The 22,000-nt window shown below is 46.1% G+C and overlaps 1 protein-coding gene across 1 annotated transcript in view; it reads left to right on the forward strand.

Moving 5' to 3' along the window:
* Positions 1-22,000, forward strand: part of PHF2 (PHD finger protein 2) — a 177,128-nt gene that overhangs the window by 122,779 nt on the left and 32,349 nt on the right. Inside the window, exons 7-13 of the mRNA XM_075939694.2 lie at positions 253-415; positions 2,093-2,180; positions 5,768-5,874; positions 7,702-7,793; positions 12,649-12,738; positions 17,992-18,363; positions 19,344-19,463. Of these exons, the coding sequence (XP_075795809.1) occupies positions 253-415; positions 2,093-2,180; positions 5,768-5,874; positions 7,702-7,793; positions 12,649-12,738; positions 17,992-18,363; positions 19,344-19,463 (1,032 nt within the window). The remainder of the gene's footprint in view (positions 1-252; positions 416-2,092; positions 2,181-5,767; positions 5,875-7,701; positions 7,794-12,648; positions 12,739-17,991; positions 18,364-19,343; positions 19,464-22,000) is intronic.

Raw genomic sequence — 22,000 nt, forward strand, 5'->3', positions numbered from 1 at the left:
AGGTGGACAAAAATATCTACTAGTAATGAATTTTGTAAAAAAATGAATGTAAAAAAGTACTGAATGTAAAAAAAACTTCTTAGACTGTATGTGATTCTGTTTTCTGTCATGTCTTGCTACCAGCATTTTATCCAAACTCATGCAGCAAACCTTATTTAAATAGTGTTAAAATATGCATTCCAACAGCCATTCTGTTGCAGTTTCATTTGGTTTCTGTGTTCAGTGTTTAACGGAATTTGTTTTTCAACTCAGGGAGAAAAAATATTTTATCTCATCAAACCGGCCTCTGCAAACATTTCTCTGTATGAACGCTGGCAGTCAGCAGCAAATCACAGTGAGATGTTTTTTGCAGACCAAGTGGATAAATGTTATAAATGCACAGTTAAGCAAGGACAAACGCTTTTTATCCCATCAGGTGAGTAGTTTGCTAAAGGTGAGTTGCATAGGTGTTCCCTGGAATATTCAAAACACGCGGTGCTTTGTGCGTGCAAGCTACGCCTATTTCTAAAGTATTATTTTCTCAGGGGAAAAATGTTATTTCATGTAGTTACTCAATTGACCTCATCAGATGAAACACAGAGTCTGTGTGCCTTGCTTTTATTGCCATTTACATGCTGCACACTGTACTACAGATATTAGTGTAATGTAAACCAGAGATCCTTATTACTTGTCTGTCCTTTCAATGACGTGGAACAAATATTCTGCTCTAACCACGCCCGTCTCTCCCCTACCCCCCCGTTCCTTTGCTTTCTATGCCAAAAAAGCAAAAGGCTAGGAAGGGAACAAGCATTAACAGATGCCTCAGTGCAGGAAATCTCCCTATTTTAGTCATTTGTCCGGCCTCTTTTACCGAGTATCTGTGCAAAGCACCACGTTCTACAGAGTATCGATCCTCTTTCTAGAAGTTCAACCTGTTGAGAGGTAGCATGGCCCAGTGGATGGGACACTGCGCTGGGTTTCATGAGAGCTGGATTGAATTCATGGCTCTGCCTCTGACCTGCTTGTGACTTTTCCCAGCTCTGTGCCTTAGTTTCCCCTCCCACCTATGAGCAGTCAGCTCCTTGGGGCACGCATTCTCTCTGTTCTACAGTGCCTAGCACAATGGGGCGCCTGTCAAAGTTGGAGTCTCTATATGCTGCATTAACACAAATAATTAATATTAATCATGGTGCTCATGCTTTACAGGCAGTATCCAGCGTATCCCTCTTTCTTTCTCCACATGTAGTCAGAATCAATTGCACACTTGAATTTTGCTTTGCCCATAAGAAGTGGAAAGTAGGCATTTTTCTGATGAGCATATGTGAAATTGGTGGAGTAAACACTGAGCAATTTACAGGATCCACTTTGAGAGGGAGTTTAAGTGGAAGTAGATTTGTGTATGAAAATAAGTATTCATAGCCCCTTTGGGTATTTTACCCTTGATCGTTTGAAAATGGGTACCATCCTGTTGTTGCTGTTTTTCAGCGTAACAATAAAACAATTGCTCTCTGAACAATCTGTGCAGCATCTCTCTCTTTCCCCTCCCCTCCCGATCTTGCTGTAGCTGAAGTTCTCAGCAAGACTCCTGTTGAAGTTGAAGGTGATCAACACTAATTGAGCCCTGAGTTAAGTATGTGCAATTCCATTGACTCCAAGGCTACGTCTACACCCCAGAGTTATTTTGGAATAACAAAGAGCGCGTCTACACTGCAAGCCATCATTTCGAAATATTGACTAGTTGGAGGACTTCTTACTCTGACTCCCATAACCCTCATTTCACAAGGAGTAATGGAAGTCGGAGGAAGAGTGTTCTTCCTTCGACTTCCTGCTGTGTAGTCAGCGCCAAAAGCTAAAATAAGCTATTTCGATTTCAGCTATGCAATTGACATAGCTGAAGTTGCAGAGCTTAATTCGACTTTTCCCCTGCTGTGTAGACATGCCCCAGCAGAGTAAACTTTGCTCACTCAAGGAATTGGGAATTGGGCCCATGCTCTGGACAGCCACACAGGAAATGAGAAAGATACTCCATGGACTGCAGCAGCATGCTGTTCAATTACCAGTGCTAATCGTTTCAGGCTTTATTCAAGTGCCTCTATTTCTCTCTGCTTTACAGGTTGGATTTATGCAACTCTCACACCTGTAGACTGCCTAGCATTTGCGGGACATTTTCTACATAGCCTAAGTGTTGAAATGCAGATGAGGTACTTGCCTGTGTTTTGAACTTTACCCTTATCAATTTTACCTATCGTTTGATTTCAGTTTGAGGTTCTGTATTTGGGATAATTTGTTGATTTGGGATCTGAAATGTTTATCCAGGCCTAATTTTATTTGTAAGGAACTCAGGGTATGTCTACACTACAAAGTTAATTCGAACTAACACACGTTAGTTCGAATTAACTTTCATAGGCGCTACACTAGCGCTCCGCTAGTTCGAACTTAATTCGAACTAGCGGAGCGCTTAGTTCGAACTAGGAAAACCTCATTCCACGAGGACTAAGCCTAGTTCGAACTTACTAGTTCGAATTAAGGGCTGTGTAGCTCCTTAATTCGAACTAGTGGGAGGCTAGCCCTCCCCAGCTTTCCCTGGTGGCCACTCTGGGCACCACCAGGGAAACTCGTCTGCCCCCCTCCCGGCCCCGGAGCCCTTAAAGGGGCATGGGCTGGCTACGGTGCCCGTGCCAGGTGCAAGCCTGCCAGCACCCAGCCAGCAGACCCTGCACCTGGCACGCCATGAGCTAGCCACCCGATGCCCCCGAGCCCTCCACCTCTTCCCAGGACCGGGCTGGCAGCTCTCGGGAGCCTGCCAGAACCGCAAGAGGCGGGCACCCGCCTGGTCTAGTGCAGACATCGTGGACCTTGTCCACGAACTTTGCACTAGGCATAGGAAAGTGGCCGTCTAGGGCAGGAGAGCTGCCAGCCTGGCCACCCACGAGCAGGTGTGCATGAAAATCAGGGTGGTCCACTGAGACCCCCAACCCTGAGCCCTGAGCTTAGAATGGCCGTACTGGGTCAGACCAAAGGTCCATCTAGCTCAGTAACCTGTCTGCCGACAGCAGCCAACCCTAGGGACCCTGGAGGGGATGGACCAAAGACAGTGACCAAGCCATTTGTCTCGTGCCATCCATCTCCAGCCTTCCACAAACTTTGGGCAGGAACACCATTTCTACCCCCTGGCTCCATGTACCCAACCTACATGACTTGATTTCACTTCTCTTTAAACTCTGTTCTAGTTCTAGCCTTCACAACCTCCTGCAGCAAGGAGTTCCACAGGTTGACTCTTTGCTTTGTGAAGAAGAACTTTCTGTTACTAGTTTGAAGCCTGCTACCCATTCCTTTCCTTTGGTGTCCTCTAGTCCTTCTATTATGGGAACTAATGGAGAACTTTTCTTTATGCACCTTCTCCACACCACTCATGCTTTTATAGACTTCTATCATATCCTCCCTCCGTCTCCTCTTCTCTAAGCTGAAAAGTCGCAGTCTCTTTAGCCTCTCTTCATATGGGACCTGTTCCAAACCCCTAATCATTTTAGTTGCCCTCCCCTCTCCCACCTCTTTTTCCCAGTCTCCCCCAGTTTTGTTCAATAAAGAAAGATTCTATTTTTGAACACACGTTTTCTTTATTTTGTACATCGGGAAGGGGGGCTAGGGAAGGGTAAGTGGAAGGAGGTGAGGGAGGAATGGGGTACGAGCCCCCGATGGGAAGGACTGGGCTGGCTCTGCAGGCTTCTGGGTGTGGAAGCTCTCCTGCAGCCCCCCAGTTGCCCCCTCTCCCCAGATGGCAGCCTGTGGCAAGTGCAGCCGGGCTGATGGCCGAGTGCTGTGATGTGCCCAGTGTGGGCACTCAGGGCACTCCAAGCCAGGACTGCTTTGCAAGCGGGGCACCCTGAGAACTGTCTGTCCGGGGTGGCAGTTGGGTCCCTTTAAGCGCAGCCCTTGGCTAGCCTGAGGCAGTAGCTCCACGCTTTAAGTCCTTATCTGATGCCCTGCCGGCACTGCTTCCGGCCATCCTTAACCCCGGTTCAGGGTCCACTCAGTGTGGACATGCTAGTTGGAATTAGCAAAACGCTAATTCGAACTAGTTTTTAAGTCTAGCTGTGCTAATTCAAACTAAGTTAGTTCGAATTAGTGCTGTAGTGTAGACGTACCCTCAGAGGGTTCCTTTACAGATCAAAAAAGAGCATGAATTGAGCCATACTCTCTGCTAAGAATTAGCTTGAATATTTAATAATTATATCCATGTGTGTTACAAGCCAAAGTCAGATGTAATGCAAAAGTTAGGCACTTCTGCGTTCTTAAACCCACTTGCACTTAGACTCTCCAGGACATTACTTACCCTCACACTTGATTAGATTAGGGTATCTATGGGTATCCCTGCACGTGGATTGTTGGGTCTAATGGCAAATGTGTAGACACATCCTGGCTAGTTCCAATCTGGCTCAGTGGTATCATTGTAAAAAAAGAAGTGGTTGAATAACATAAATTCCATATTCCCCAAATGAGAAGTGTGGTAAAGTCTGTTTAACCTTGTTTACCCTGCACTCTGCTGCTGATCTGGCTAGTTCACATTCCAATAGTGCTGAGGCTGTGGCATCACGCACTTCCACATGGGCTAGCCATTTGAGTAATTACCCAGGGTTCCAAGCGGGCCTTCTCTGAAGTCTCTGTTGCCATAGATTGACGGCTATCAATTTGTGAGTGACCTGGGTATGTCTCCACGTGCTGCTGACATGCTCCCCCCTTGCAGAGGAGACCTACAGTCTGGTGTTTTAATTTACACAGGAGGGCACTGGGAAAAAAGATAAATGCTACATCACATTGGGAGAGGCACCTTACAACACACTGTGCACCCTTCTGAATATAGGCCACCCTCTGAATAGCCCGGCTGGAGTAGGGATGCGAAGGACTAGTCGACTGTCTGATAAGCAAGTGCTTATTGGATAGTCTACAGGATAGTGGACTAGTCGCTTTCCTCCCCCTTGCTGCCTCTATAAGAGAGAGGGGGTACTTCAAAGCGGCAGCGCCATGTGGAGCCCGGGATGATCCATGTGACGCTGCCGCTTTGAAACACCAGGGAACTCAGGATCAGCTGGGGACTACCCAGCTGACCCCAGGCTCATGCAGCGCTGCCGCTTTGAAATGCTGGGGGGAAGCCCTGCATCTGGCTCCTCGTGGCGTTTCAAAATGGCAGCACCACACGGAGCCCGGGGTGAGTGAGTCCCTAGCTGACCCCAGGCTCCATGTGGTGCTTTCTGCTTTGAAGTTGCTGTTGCTACACTTCAAAGGCGGAGCCACCCTATCGACTAATTGAATAGTCTATGCAAAATACATCAACTATTTGATTAGTCAGTTACCCAGTGCTTAGCATTCTTAAGCTGGAGACCTTACCAAAAATAAAGGTCTCTTCTGAGGTTAGACAAATTGTCCGTCCTTAATTTACAGTACAGTAATTCCTCATTTAACACCACTGCTTGAAACGCAACCCCCACCTTTTCCATGATTTTCAATGGGAAAATTGACCCTGCATAACACGTTTTCACTTAACACGATCATTTTCTGAAACATATCTATAGTGTTAAATGAGGAATTACTGTATCTTTTTACTTGTGTTATTTTAACATTGTGTTTTAGGATTTATTACAGCCTTGTTGATTAAAAAATACAAACCTTGGGGAAAAAAATCCAAATATGTTTGCATTTTAGTCTGTCAATGAGCTATCCTTTTCTCTTTCACGTGTAATGCTGTTTGCAGGTCATTACACTTAATGTGCATTTTTGCTTTGTATCACAGAGCGTACGAGGTGGAAAGACGGTTGAAAATTGTCAGCCTAACCCAGTTTCCAAACTTTGAAACTGCATGTTGGTACATGGGAAAGCATCTACTAGAGACATTCAAAGGTAGAACACTGTTCCGTGCACTTTGTTTTCTCAGCTGTGGTTATGTGAAGATAGAGTTTCCATTATTTTCTGCCGGTGTGCAAGCCAAAAGATGGACAGAGGCCAAAATCACTAGTTTTTGATCTAGCAGAATCAAGTCTTTGCATTTTACTTAAGATATCAGCAGAAGGTAAGGAATAAATGTGCATCGCTGGTGTGTAGGCTAAAAAGTACATACACAAATTTGGAAAGTACTCATTGACTTTGATCGTTTCTAACCTACTAGGATAACCATGCCAGTTACAGTACAGCAACACCCCTCCCTAAATCATTTAAAAGCTTTATTACCTTTTGTAATGCAGAGAGGAGCTTATCTCTGCTGTTTATCTATGCTAAAGCCCCAAACAGTTTAGGAGAGTTTAAAACACAATTAGTGGGAACTAAGCTCTATCACAGGACAACTGTATTATAACTGTATTATAACTAAATCCCTTGGCAAGGCAGTGCAGCTTTTTCCAAGAGTCTGAATGCCAGATTTACAGTCATGCCTTGTCTAAATTAGCACCAAATTCTGCCAACCTTACATTGAGTAGTGCCTTGTTTCTCAGGTGCTGTGTTGTTTTTAACAGAACTACTTGTGCAGCAAATTGCTAATCATCTGGTTGTAAAGGCTGCAGAATCCAGTCATTTGGAAATGCCAACGTGACCTTTGCAGACACTGAAAAGTAAAGTTTTCTGGGAGCACAGGAGCTGCTAAACTGGATTGCTTCATTGTTAACAGATATATTATATAACCTCACACAGATAGGCAGCACACAAATTAGTTTTATTTACTGTAATTATTTTGCTCCTCACCTTAATTTCTTGTCATAGCATCATCCAGAGAGAAACACACAGAGATTTTTTTAAATAAATAAAAGAAATGGATATACTTAAATAAGACTTAAGTTTCATCTAAATGTGGGCCTCAGGAGGGTCTCCTTGTGTCTTAGCAGTCAACTTATAAAACTATAAAAAGCAGAATTATATAAGGTACATTATATCTCCAAGAGAAAAGATAAATTATTTGTCTGATGAAAGCAAAGGCGTCTAATCTGTGGAAGCCCTCTTTAATGAAGAATTTTAGATACCAGTTTTTTATTTAAAGTAACCAGAACAGTTGACGATATTATTTAATTCTAGCAGAAGTAAAAGACAGCAGCAGATATACGAGGCAAAGGGCCTGATTTAAAGCCCACCAAAATCAATGAGAATCCAAGCACTAGCATAAACCAGAAACATTTGCACCATAGGATCAGTGTTTGCTGTTTGTACAGTGTCTAGACTAGCATGTTCACACTTGGTAGTTAATTTGAGCTAACTGGGAATTAGGGGTGTAAAAGTGTAACCGTTAAAATGGTTAACCAATAAGTATCAGCCTATTGGTTTCTGTTACTGTGACATGCCTACTCCCAGGGAGCTGGTTGCACCGCAGACTCTGCAGTATAGAAGTTATACTGCAGAGTCCGCAGTGCGTGTAACCACTAGGATTTTTTGTGTTTATATGGTTATCTTTTTAAACAATCTTTTACATCTCGACTGGGAACCAGCTAATTTCCATTGTAAACTCAAATAGAGACGTAACATACCGAAACAGAGCGGAATTGAGGCTGGTTGAGGAATGGATTAAGGCACAGTAAATATATTCACTAGTACTATAAAAGTTATAGATATGATTAGTTTTCAGTGAGTGTGACCTGCTGGCTGCAAACCCCTGCTCATCCACCGCAAGTGCACAGCAAGACAGTTTTTAATAAAGAATTTTAAATAGAAAATTGGCCACCATCACTGAATATTTCCTTTGTTTAGGTTTGCACAAAGCTGGACAGCAGCCTTCTTCTCATTTAGTCCAAGGGGCAAAAATTCTTAATGGTGCTTTCAGGTCGTGGACTAAAAAACAGGTAGGAAAATCTTTTTTTTTTTTTTTTAAATCTATTTCATTGGTTTGTGTTGTAGCAAGAACAAAGAAGACAGAAGCAAAATCAGCAAAATCAGTAATCCTAGTTTCTTAGGGTACGTCTACACAGCAACATTATTTTGAAATAACTAGTGTTATTTGGAAATAATGTAGTCTGCGTCTACACAGCAGGCCATTATTTCAAAATAATGTCGAAATACTGTTGAGCTGAAGGACTTCTTACTCCAACTCCTGTAACCTTCAGGCTACATCTAGACTGGCTCCTATTACGAAATAGCCATGCTAATTTCCAACTTTGGAATAGGGAAATCCGCGGGGGATTTAAATATCCCCTGCGGGATTTAAATAAACATGTCCGCCGCTTTTTTTCCGGCTTGGGGAAAAGCCGGAAAAAAGCATCTAGACTGGCGCGATCCTCCGGAATAAAGCCCTTTTCCGGAGGATCTCGTAGGAATAAGAGGCCAGTCTAGACGTAGCCTCATTGTATGAGGCGTAAGGGAAGTCAGAGGAAGAGAGCTCTATTTCAAAATAAGTGCAGTGTAGCTGCTCCCAATTTTGTAATAAGCTATTTCGAAATAAGCTATGCTGTTGACATAGCTCGATTTGCATATCTTATTTTGAGGTAAGTCTTGCTGTGTAGACACACCCTTAGAGAGAAGGAGGTAGAGGGCTGTCTTATTAGTGGAGCAGTTGATAGCCTGTGATACAAAAATGTCAGGTGTATGATTATGTGCACAAAAATGGAAGTTGTCTCTACTTCTTGAAAACCAAGATGAATTGACAAGTTGTAGGCCTTGAAGCTAGAGAAGACTTCAAAAGATTCAAGAACGTGTAGGCTTGACTCTCCTTTCAAATACACCAGTTAACCTCAGCTGACCTGTGTGGCATTACTTCTGGTGTAGTTCAGCCCTGATTGAGAGGAGCCACTTGCAGAGGTACAAGGCTAGTTCAGTCTCCATACTCCATTCAGTCCGTGGCTGGTGAAGTCTGCTGACAAAAACTAATACCACCCGTCACTGCACATAGGCCACCCAGCAACTGTCAAATGGAGAGCACTTTCATAAACTACTTACCTGGTATATAATTCAGCCATATATATATAGAGAAGGCACCATATGCGATCACCAACCCTCTGACCCTCTTTCTAAGGGACAGTCTTTTTAAAGGAGAGCCCTGTTATGAGTGATCCCAGTAATCTCTTCCCTTCCTTTAATCAGTCAAATTCCCTTTGTTTTTGAATTTTACACAGATTTTTTTGCCTTGGTGTGGCTCTTACAGATAGTGTCGATGGAAACACAGCTTGACGGATTTTGACATTTTCCTTGGCTGGTGTAAATCTGAGCAGCTGCACTGAAGTCAGTGGTTCTACTCCCATTTACACCTCCTAAACATCTGGCCTGATGCCTTCTTTTAGTGTAGGACAGTGGTTTCCAACCTGTAGTCCGGTGATAATGTAGGGGGTCCGTGTGGAGCCTCTTGCAGTGAGCACATCCTTAAACCCGCATTGCTTCCCGCGGCTTAGCAAGCAGCTTGGGCTGAGGGACATGCACGTTGCAGGCACAGCCATATTGTTCGGCGGGGGAAGAAGGGGATGTGAAATGTTAGTAGATTGAAAAGGGATCTGTATCCCCGAAAAGGCTAGGAGCCACTGGAGTAGGAGTAAAAGCGATGTGCCTTGCTGTAAACTTGTCAGGAGAAGAGTTTTTAGCACGTGACGCCTATGGGCAATACAGACTTGTACCAAAGTTACAACTGTTTCAGTAGAGGCTATTACAAAAGTTCCTGTCAGTGGAAGTTGTCTCTCCAGGAGGGGACTGAAGTGGGTGGCACATTCCTTCTCGGAGAGAGATACGGCTGTGCACATGTTCTGGTGGTTCCCACAAGGATAAAGAGGTTCAATGTGGAAAGGAGAATGGAGCTGGTCAAGGCAAAGAGAAACAGCATTTCTAGCTCCAGACAAGTCTTTTTTTTTTCTTCTGCTTTGGCTTCTTGCTCCTAACTAAGAAAAGCAATAGGAAAAAGTAATCAGGAATGCGTCTTGTCAGATCAACTCTGCCTCACTTCTATGGCTGTGTGACAGGGCGTCTGCCTCGCACTGGCTCTTTAAGGGGTTAAAACCCAGCCCGGGGGAGAGGGCTGGCACTGTGGAGCCAGCAGCTGCGGCTGGTATGAACCAATTAGGGCCCCGCTGAGGGCAGTATAAATAAAGGATCCTGGAGGGGGAGAGACAGACTCACTCTTGATGTGGAGCAGGAGGGACCTAGCTGCCAGGGAAGCTAGCGGCTTCCTGACTTAGGGCAGGGCTGAGGAAAGGCAGGCAGGGCTGGAGAAGCTCTGGCCAGGCAAACTCCCAGGCTACAGAACCTAAAGCAAGCTCTGAAGCTAGTAGGGCTGCAGAGAGGCAGCCACTGTAGGCAAAGGCAGCAGGTCCTCAACCTGTTGCCAATGATGAGCGGCTATTTCAGACTGTGCTTTGCTCCGAGGTAAGCGGCTAGATGAAGACTTGTAGTGGGTCAGTGAGGCAAGGCGAGCACAAGGGGTTGGAGCTTCCCAGAGTGGGAGGACCCCAAAGTGTGGGGGCACTGTAGCAGGGCAATACCCAGAGGGAGGACGCCACAGTCTGGGAGGGATGTGGGTCCTAACAGAGTGGCGAAGGGTAGGCAACAGCAGGCATAACACCAGCCAGATGGGGGCATTCCAGCACCAAAGAGCTAATTCCCTGAGTGACCAGTAGGAGGTGCCCGTGGCAGTGAAGCCCACTATGCTACAGGCTGCAACTCATAAATGGGAATGTTATGAAGTGACACACATGGACTCGTAACTGAATGTTCATAGCTAGTATATAAAGGGTTAATGAGTGATTAATTGATGTCATAAGCATGTCACAGCCATGACAATAGTATAGGGGGTTATAAACGTATCAGCAGATTTTATTAATTGATTTTATGCCAGGGTTATAAGCCACCTTTTAATCGGTTGGATTCTATAGCAGTTTATTAATTTGCTAAGCTATCATTTGTCCTTTATGAGCTATTTACTACTGGAACTTTAATACAAAGTGTGTCTGTTTCATGACTGTTCCCGCATAGAATTGATTTGCTTTTCCATGTCTCTTAAGATTAGCGGCTGAATGTCTCAGTACATCCCAGCGTACCAATTAGGGAATCTGCTGCTGTGATTGACACAGTGTAAAATCAGATTCTCCGACAAAGCTCTGTTTTAGCAGGGCATGATCAGTGGAGGGCACAGAGTTTAGATCACTTACGTGTCTATCCCTTATTTATGTGCAAAAGCTTAGATGCACCCACAGCAGTGGAGGAGCAAAGCTGACTCAAGTGTTGGTCCTTAAGAGCTTGTCTTTATTACATGGAAGAATGCTGCGGCTGTGATCAATCTCCCAGAGTTCCAGTTAGTGAGTCTAGTTAAGACTCACTAAATCAAACTCAGAGGGTGCCCCCGCCGATGTCCAGTACTCCTCATTTTGCGAGGAGTAAGAGAAGCCAACGGGAGCATTTGCTCCTGTCGGCCTCCCGCTGTGGAGATGCCACCAAGCTGGGCTTAAGATAAGCCGATTGTAGCTATGTATTCTACATAGCTAGAGTTGCATACCTTAAGCTAAGCTGCTGGCTCTAGTGCAGACCTGGCCTAATATTCTGCAGTCCATGTCCTTTGGGTGTCAGAATAGCCATATTATTGTGTCAAGAAGGGCAGACTCTGTTTTGGAAGTCTTCTCTTCACTGTCACTCTGTTCGTCTACCTCAGTGGTTCTTAACGTTTCCAGGCTACTTGCACCCCTCTCAGGAATCTGATTTGTTTTGCGTACCCCAAATTTTGCCTCACTTAAAAACCATTTGTTTACAACATCAGACCCCAAAATACGCAAGTGTCACAACATCCTATTACTGAGAAATTGCCGACTTTCTCATTTTTACCATATAAGTATAAAATAAATCGATTGCAATGTAAATATTGTACTTCTATTTCATTGTAATACTTGTCGGCCTTGTCTGAAGCCCAAGCCCCAGACAGTGGAGGTGAAGCATGGAACTTAGCTTCACAGGGCTCCCTGGGGCATGGGTCCCTTGGAATTTCCCCACTTGCCACCTCCTAATGCCAATCCTGCACTTGTTGTGACCCTCCCCCCAAAACCTATCCTGTGATTCCCCTCTCAGGGACAGCAGCCCCCAGGTTGAGAAACACTGATCTAGAGGGATTGAGTTCCCATTGGAAAACCTCTGCATACACTCAGAGGTATGTGTACCCCTGGTTGAGAACCACTGGTCTGCCTGCTAAGCAGATGTGAAATAGTGGGACAAAAAAGTGCAAGCAAATAATAATGCCTAGAGGTCTGGTGCAGTTATTGACATCAGGGCTTGGGATGTTGTAACATGGTATAATGAGTGCAAATTCCATCAGTGCTACCAGGGAACGCCCGATCCACTCTGGCAGCAAGGGATTAAGCTATTACCCTCAATTAAGAAACGCTTCGGAGAGGTTCTCTAACCTGTCTTCCGGGTGAAGCTGTTGGAAATGAATTTATTAAAGGAAGGTGCAAAGGGAGGAAAGCAAGAAAGTGTTACCGTTGTGAAATCACCCGTAAGGATTAGAAAAGAACCATTGATTTTATAAGTAGTTATCCACAGGAAACAGAAATAATACACGGACTGGGTAAAAACATGTTTGTCCCATTCTATTAACTGATTCAGTTCTAAAGTTTGTGTTGCTTGACTTGAAGAGGTAGAAAAAAATAGAGATAGGTCAGTTGACAAGTCTTTTGATTGGGTGTGAAAATAATATTAAGAATTTGACAACAGCGCAGTGGCTGTGTTTTGTTCTAGGCTCTAGCAGAGCATGAAGATGAACTCCCGGAACACTTTAAACCAGCGCAACTTATCAAGGACCTTGCCAAAGAAATCAGATTAAGTGAGGTTGGTAGTCTTTCCATATTACTAATGACAGCATGCATTTTTCGTAAGCCTTGCCATACCTTGGAAAATGATTGAAATAAGTGATTTTTTTCTCATTGCATTCCTATCAGAAAATTAATGGGACATTTAGGAACAGTGATGTTGTGAAGGCATTCCCTTTCCTGTGCTGCATTCCCTCTCCAGTGCTGACTGGATGTTTGATTCAAACCCCATTTTACTCTGCCTCATGCTCTCTTCACCTCAGCTTTACTCCACATCTGCTCCACTTTCTTCTCTTCTTTCTTCTCCTTCTTATTGTCATCGGCTCTGTCCTGCGCACCCCTCTCCCTTCAGCTAATCCCCACTTAACAGACTCCAGTTCCCCACAAAAAAATCATGTATTACACCCCTTCTTTTGCACTCTCTTGAGAATGGAAACCCTTCCAGGGGCCTGTCTACTGCAGCTCTGTTTGTACAGTGCCTAGTTCACCTGCTTCCTGGCCACTACTGGAATAAACATGATTAACAACAATTATAATAATTAATTAATAATGTGGCATCCGGACCTATAGGCCATATATGGTAGACCTCTTAATAGATATGCACAATACTCATTGCGATTGGTGGGAGTCCTACAGTAGATCAAGAGTAATAACTACCCCCATATATTTAATGGCAGATACACTACAACGCTGTGTATTGAGTTTTGCTCCAACTCCTTCCCTCCCATGCCTTACATCAGTGGTTCCCAACCTTTTTTATACTGCGGACTGGCAAACCCATTCACAAACTTTTGGCGAACCAGCAACATTTTATTTGCACATTTGCATATTCATTATGCAAATAACAAACATTCAAATATGCAAATAAAATGTTACTGGTCTGCCAAAAGACCCAGCCCGCAGAGCCGCCGTGAATAGCCGGCTTCATCTCTTGCAGTTGCCACATGGCGAGCAGCTGCCGCAGCTGAAACCAGATATTTGCGGTGGCTCTGGGGGCCAGGACTGGGGTACACCCGGCCCCCTGAGACCTCCAGTGCTAGCCCTAATCCCTAGAGCCCCCATCCCTCCATTAGCCCCCAGCACCAGCCGCTGACCCCAGAGTCCCCTACATCCAACCCCCCAGTGCTAGCCTTCTGTCCCCAGTGCCAGTGCCTCATCCCAAATGCCGCATTGCCAGCCCCCCGCCCCATAGAGCCCCCAACCAGACTCCCTAGTGCCAGCCTCCTGTGTCACAGCCCCACTGCACCCAACCCCCACCAGTGCCAATGCCCAGTCCCCAATATTAGCCCCATTCCCAGAGCCCCCCAGTGCCAATCCTGTCTCCGTAGCCCCCCACTACTAACCCCACCCCCAGAGTCCACCAGTACCAGCTCCCCACTCCAGATGCCTCAGTGCCCCCCAGTGTCAGCCTCCTGCCTCTTAGAGCCCCCAAGCACTAGCCCTGCCCCCGAAGCCCCCAGTGCCTGCCCTGTCCCCCTCACCTAGCCCTGTGCTGTCTCCCAGCCTCCAGCTGAGCACTGATGCTTTAAGGCTGCTGTGCCGGGCTCCACGTGGCCCTTCCGCCGCGCAGTGAACAGCTCTTCCACATCTGGGAGGAGACTACGCCCCTGCCCGGCCCTGGTTGGCTGAGAGGTGGGGCAGGACACGTCTCTCCCAAAAGCCATGATGGGAGGGGAGGTGCTGGGGGTGAACCCTACCCCCGGCCCCCAGAGCTGCCGCGGCCCAGCAGCCAGCGGTTCCCGGCCTGGCACTGGTCCGCAGCCCAGCGGTTGGGAACCGCTGCCTTACATCACTGCGGTTAAAATCTGTCTCTTCCCTTTATGCCTTTTAATGCAGGCTCAGAATGGCAACCACAGCAGAAAACAATTTCTTTTTAATTAGAAGCTGTTAATTTTATTTGGGCAGCTTTTTACTGCTTATTTTACCTGGCAGTGTGAAACATGGTTCTGCCGCATTCTCACATCTGAATTAATTTGAGATGTATTGTGAGGTCTGATTTGCATTTGAAACATAAGAACAGCACAAGGGTTTTTTCCCCCATATTGGAATTCTCTGGAAAAAAGAAAAGGAAATACAAAATCCGGAGACCAAACTGAGGAAATACTGACTCTCTGCATCTTAAAATATAGTTAGTTAATATTAACTTCTTTGATACTGTCCTTTCTGCTTGTGGAAGTGCAGCTTGTGTGACGGGTTATTGCCGTTGGGAACAAGCATCCTGCTACTGTAGAACAGGGGGTGGGGAGCCTGTTTGGATCAGTCAGGGGCCACACACAAGAAGGAAGCAAAACAAAACGAACAAACAAACAAGAACCCTCATTGACATGGCCCCGACAGGGAAGGAAGAAATACACTTGCACACCAGTGCCTACAGGCTCAGGCTAGGAGATTTTGTATGCTCTAGCCCTGTGGTGGGGAGTGCCAATGTGGGCTGGCGTGCCAATGTGGGCTCCCCCGTATTGGGAGTGGCCCTGAGCCTCGGGGGGCCTGGCTCCAGGCAAGCCTGTGGTTCCCCACCCCTGCTTTGGAATGTCAAATTTAGCTTTACAAATACGTCTGATCACCGGTACGTCGATCCAGCATGGCTATGGGTCAGCCCGCCGGAGTCCCTAGTGTGGTGCATTTTTTATGATACCTTTGTGCTACCATCCCTCAGTCTCCTGAATATCAGTCAAGGCTCTGATTAAGATTAGAGTAGCTGGGATCTGAGCTGGCTCTCAGTAGTTTCCAAGGATTGTTCTGGGCTGTGGGGATCAGGTGGGTGTAAGCAGGGCCAGCCTGAGCCCTTTTGGTGCCTGGCGCATGCGCGGGCCAGCCGCAGCCACTGGCGCGCAGCCCAGGGCCTGCCCCAAGGGCGCACGGCGCTGCCCAGCCTGGCCCAGCCACTGCTGCTAGTGTGCACACCGGGCCATGCAGGGCCCCGTGTCCTTACAGCTGCCATCAGGTGCCCTCCATCAGCTGCTATCAGCTGCCTGGCTCGGCCCTGGGTGTAAGGCAGTGGTCACCCTAACCCTAAGTAGATTGGGATCTACCAGTAGATCTTGGAACCTTTGACAGGGGATCCTGACCGGTTTGGTCAGGAAGCTCTCAAGTGTCAGCACTTCAGTTGCCCCTTCACCCACTGTCATGCTGCTCCTGCCTCTGCCTTGGAGCTGCCCCCCGGGAGTATCCTGCTTGCTCTGCAGAGTGTGAGAGGGAAGAGAGGGGGGGCACTGATGTCAGGGTGTCTTTCCTCTCCCCACTTCTGCACCCCATCTCCACACAGGGAGAAGAGGATGGAGGGAGCTTGGCAATGCAAAGCTGTCACTCTCACAAACACACACTGCCCTTCACTCTCATCCCCGACCCAACACACATGTGAGGGGTCTTGTTACATCTTTCACTGCTTGCTAAGTGGGTTAGTTTTAGTTTTTGACTTGTCTGTGCATTTCATCACTTTCATTTCTCTCATGCTTTGAGTAGTGAGTTCTAAAATGCCTAACCAATTGTGGCAGGAGTAATTATCCCTGTGGGAATTATTGCCCCTGGAAGTGGCTGCCATGTCCCTGCAGCCCCTGAGAAAGCCAGAGCAGGGGGTCTCCACATGCTGTCCCTGCCTGCAGACACCACTCCTGCAGCTCCCATTGATCCGTAATGGGGAACCGTGGCCAGTAGAAGCTGTGGGGTCAGTGTCTGTAGATGAGGGGTAGCACATGGAGCCATTGCTGTACATGCCAGCTGCTTTCAGGAGTGGTACAAGGCAGGGCAGGAGTAAGCTGCCTTAACCCCACTGCTCCTGCACCCGGAAGCCATCTGAGTTAAATGGTGCCCAGTCAGAGCCTGCTTCCTGAACCCCTCCTGCAACCAACCTCTTCCCCAGACATGAGTCCCCCTGCACCCAAACTCTTTCCTAGAGCTTGCACCCTGACACCCCTCCTGGATCCCAATCCCCCACCCTGGGCTAAGCCCGGAGCCTCTCCCACACTCCAAACCTCTTGGCCCAAGACCAGAGCCTGCCCCTTAACCCTCTACCCAGCCTGGTGAAAGTGAGTGAGGACGGGGGATGGAGTGAGCAGGGTGAGGCCTCAAAAAAGGGGTGGGAAGGAAGTGGGGTGAGGGTATTTGGTTTAAGGTAGCTCTTACATTACACTTGAAATTGAAAAAGTGATCTTGTGGTTAAAAAGGTTGGAGACCCCTGGTATAAGGGTACTCCAGCTGCACCCCTTTAACCTAGCTATGTTCTCAGCACTGGTCGCTGGGAGAGAACATTGCAGAAGCAAGCTGGAAAGCTGGAGGCCTCCTGAGGATTCCTCTAGGTTGGGAACTTCCAATGGCTGGATCTGCCATCTTCGGGGTGCCTTGCACCACTGGAGCTGCACAGAACAGCTTCAGGGCACCAGAGAATCAGCACTAATGACTTACATACAAGTGGATTTTCTTTCAAAGGATTGCACTGTTGGCTAAATGCACAGCACAGGGCTAGTTGTGCTCCTGTGTAGTCCATGATAAAATATTAATGGAGCCGAGTGAGGGTAACACTAAAGGGCTACGTCGACACTGGCATGATTTTGCACAAGAGCATCCGTGCCAGTGTAGACGCTCTCTTGAGCAAGAAAGCTCCGATGGCCATTTTAACCATAGGACTTTTTTGCGCAAGAAATTCATGAACAATTCAAGAACACTTGCACAAGAGGGATTCTTCCTGAGCGGGAGCATCATAGTTCTTGCGCAAGAAGCCCTGATTTCACACATTAGAACGTCAGTGTACTTGTGCAAGAACTCGCGGCCAGTGTAGACAGGCAGCAAGTTTTTGCACAAAAGCGGCTGCTTTTGCGCTAGATCGCGCCAATGTAGACACAGCCAAGCAGTAAACTCTCTGGGGAAAGAACAAGCTTTTTACTGCATGTTTGTACGGTGCCTAGCATAACAGGTTCATGACTGTGGCTCCTACTGCGATACACGTAATAAATAATAACCTGAGCTTCTCTGAAAGTCCTACCCATAGCCGGATGTGTTCATTACTGATCCAGGGGAACTTCTTACAAGAGTTGGTTCTGACCAGACTTGTACCTTAAATAATTGCCAAGGAGGAGTGGGGAAGATTTTAAGCCAGCACAACATAATTTCAGTAGGTTGTAGTGTTCTCCATTTCCTGCCCAGCCTGGCTTCGGGCACCCCTATCATTATACAATGGTGTTGGGGATTTATCGTCCACACGAAGGGGGGATGCTACAGAATAATGAATGGCCTGGAAGTTGGAACTGACTGTGTTTCATGTTCTGCCCAACTATAGAACGCGTTCAAAGTCAACAAAACAGAAGTGAGTGCCAACGTGAAGGTAGAGGAAATCTGTCCTGTGGAGAAGGAAGAAGCGCCATCGCCTGTACCAGTGACACCCCCTCCACCACCTGTAGAAAAAGTTCTGAAAAAAAAGACTCCAAAAGCTGTGAAAACCCCCAAGCCACCGAAACCCCCCAAACCGCCCAAGCCTCCCAAACCGCCCAAGCCCCCCAAGCTCCCCAAAACTCCAAAAGTCAAGGGAGAAGGGAAGAAGAAAGGAAAGAAGGTGAAGGAAAGCCCGCCGCCCGCCATTCCCAATCTGGACCTGCTGGAGGCGCACACAAAGGAGGCTTTGACAAAGATTGAAACGCCAAAGAAAGGGAAGGTGCGTCACATTGTTCTAAGTACTCTGAATGATTTTTTTTCAGTAGCACGGAGTAAGACTTCTGTTTAGGGTAGCTCAAGAAGGAAAAAGAAAAACACAGTGATTGAAATCTTGACTCCATTGACATCTGTGGGAATTCTGCAAAGGAACCAGGTTGCCACCCAATTTACTTAATTGTTTAAATCAGGTTCTATAAGAAATAATATCCAGGCTTCTCAAAAGTAGTTTCTATGCACTTTGTGAAACATGTCTATCAAGCAACAGATATGAGATCAAAACATTCTTTATAGGTTTCCTAGGGGTAGCTGTGTTAGGGCTTGTCTATGCTTACTGGAGGATCGACTCTCTGGTGTTAGATCTTCTGGGGTTCGCTTTAGCGGATCTAGTAAAGTCTGACCAAATTGAACTCTAGGGGCACCCCCATCGACTGCGGTATTCCTCGCTGTCGTGAGGAGTAAGGGAAGCCAATGGGAGAGTTTCTCCCATCGACCTCCTGCTGTAGGGCCGCACCAGAAAATCGATGAAAGGTAAGTCACCTCCAGGTACACAATTGTCATAGCTGTAATTGTGTATCTTACATCAGTTTTCTCCAGCGGTGTAGAGCTGGCCTTCGTCTGTTTCAGAAAAAACAGAGAGTCTGGTAGTACTTTAAAGACTCATAGATTTATTAGGGCATAAAATAAATGTGCTAGTCTTTAAAGTGCCACTAGACTCGTTGTTTTTACATTCTTTATAATGACCTTGGCAAGGGAGAAACAAAACTAATTTTTACATTTCTCTGCACATTAATATTTTATTGAAGCTCCAGCTATTTTGTCACAAAGACTCAATGTTAGTGTGATTCTTCTGTGTAAAAATATTCCTGTTTTCCAGATGATTCAGATATCTGTATATAAAGTGAGAAGGGTAGCTAACCTGGGAAAAGTGGAGCTCATTTCTTTCTCTTTTAAGAATATGTGCTGATTTTTTTTTTTTTACAGGCTGCAAAGAATGTCTTAAGTGTTCCCAATAAGGAAGCTGTTAATAAGCAAAATGAGGCGGAGAAATTCGAAATTCGAGAGCACAATAAGAGCAAAACAGAAGCCAAATGGAAATATAAGGTAAAGTCTGCTGTTAACTTGTGCTGGAGTATCACACAGCAATGGGAAATACTAGAAATAGGGGAAGAAGTGGTGTATGTTACAGCAGAGTATAGTACTAACAATGTGAAAATATAGGGCCTAAACCCAGTCTTGCTAATTGGTTCACAAAGTGTAATTCCCTTGAATCCTTTAGTGTTACTCTAGATTTACAGAGGATCAGGCCTCCCAGAATTAGATAGAATAATTTAAAAGAATTTCAGTCAGAATAGACATGTAGGATGGGATTTTCCAAAGCACATGTTACTGTCCTGCTCAGTTCATCTTGAAGCCAACAAGAATAACATCAATAGGAGCAGAATTAGGCCAGTGCTGCATAATCTTACCCCTAATATGTAGTCCCAGATCTGATCTGAATTACACCGGTTTAAATCTTCAGTAAACTCTAGTGAAATCAGTAGACTATCAATGGTGTCAAACCAGAGATCCAAATCAGGTCCTGCATATTTAAGTTTGCTTCATTGAGACAAGACTCCTGAGATACATCACCTAGGTTGAATTCACTCCTGGAGTGCAGTAATCTGACTCCAGGCCATTTTGGAGCAATACGAAGAATGTAATCTATAACATTCATTCTGTAATAGTTGCAGTCTTAATTCCAGAGCATTCTACAGCCTTTATGAGAAAAGATTAATCATCTGCAAAATGAAAGACACGGCCCCCCCCAGTCGCTCACCCCAAAATACACAAAGGAGAGAGAACAGCTGTACCTTCCTCTGATTCTTAACAAAGAAGCTGCTCTCATTGAGCCAGATCACCAGGTGTCCAGATTTTGGCTGGAATGCCCAGCTGGTATGTTACCCTGGCAGTTCCAGTTGGCACAGTTAATCAGATTGTTAAAAGTCCAGTCGGCGGTACAGTGGCCCGGGGCTAAGGCAGGGCTCCTACTTGCTCTGTTTCCTCATGGCTCCCAGAAGCAGCTGCCAGTGACGCTCCATGTGCTGCCCTTGAGCCTGCAGGCACCGCCCCCATAGCACCCAGGGGCCAGGACGTGACCAGTGGGAACTTCAGGGGCAGTGCCTGTGGTGCAAGACAGCACATGGCGCCTCCTTGGCTGCCCACCATGCACCGTCCTAGGGGCCACATGGACCTGGTGGCTGCTTCCTGGGACCTGTGCAAGTGGTGCCAGGAAGCTGCGTACTCCTAATCTCCTCCCCACATTCCAACCCACTGCCCCAGGCTGGATTCCCCTCCCATACCCAAATTCCCTCTGGAACCTGCACCCCGCCACACCCAACCTGTCTTCCCCAATGCTGAGTGTCCTCCAAACCAAACCTCTCCTCCCTGGCCTCGCCACAGAGCCCGCACCTCCGGCTGGAGTCCTCACCTGCCCATCCACCTCAATCCCCTGCCCCAGCCAGGAACCCTCTCCGGCACCCTGAACCTCTCATTTGACCCCATCCAGAGCCCACACCCCAGCCCAGAGCCCATACAACCTTCCATATCTCGACCCCCTGCTCCAGACAGGTGATCGTGTGCCATAGAGGGAGGGGGATTTTGCAAACTCAGGGCAGGGCCACAGAGAAGGGGTTAGGTTAGGTGTTCAGTTCTATGTGATTAGAAAGTTGGCAGCCCTAACCAGAGGATGACTGGTGGTGCTAATGTATTTTAATATACGCTAGTTGAGGATAGTGCCCATACAGTTTAGAAGAGACAAAAGGCAGGACTATGCAGCACTTTAAAGACTAACAAGATGGTTTATTAGGTGATGAGCTTTCGTGGGCCAGACCCACTTCCTCAGATCAAATTGTGGAAAAAAATTGGCACGATCATATATACCCAAGGGATACAATTAAAAAAAAAAGGGAACACACATAAAATAGACAAATCAGTTTTTAGAACAGAGGGGGGACTAGTGGGGGGAAGGTTAATGTCAATGAGATAATTATAGTAGAGGTGATAATTGGTGATATCACCTTTAATGTCATTATCTCATTGACATATCACCTCTACTATAATTATCTCATTAACATTAGCCTCCCCCCCATCCTCCCTCTGTTCTAAAATCTGATTTTTCTATTTTATTTGTGTTCACTTTTTTTTGATTGTATCCCTTGGGTATATATGATCATGCCAATTTTCTTCCACAATTTGATCTGAGGAAGTGGGTCTGGCCCACGAAAGCTCATCACCTTATAAACCATCTTGTTAGTCTTTAAAGTGCTTCATAGTCCTGTCTTTTGTTTCAGCTACACCAGACTAACACTGCTACATCTCTATTACTAATTTAGAAGAGAGTAAGGGTTTTATTTTAAAAAAAGATGACAACACAAAACGCAAACTGATTTCACGTAAAATCCAAAAAATATAAAACATGTAACAATTATCATTGCCAGTACTATAGATGAAGGGTCAAATTTGGAAGTTTTGCTTCCAGGAAGAAAAGGAAGTATTATCGTATTCCATCTTTTTAAAAAGAGTGTCTGTAACTACCCAGTTGTTACATGTGTGACATGAAAACACTTTGGCTGTGTCTACACTGGGCCACTTATTCCGGA

This window comes from Pelodiscus sinensis, chromosome 11 (genome assembly GCF_052426305.1).
Source record: "Pelodiscus sinensis isolate ZL-2025 chromosome 11, ASM5242630v1, whole genome shotgun sequence".
Classification (NCBI taxonomy): domain Eukaryota; kingdom Metazoa; phylum Chordata; order Testudines; family Trionychidae; genus Pelodiscus; species Pelodiscus sinensis.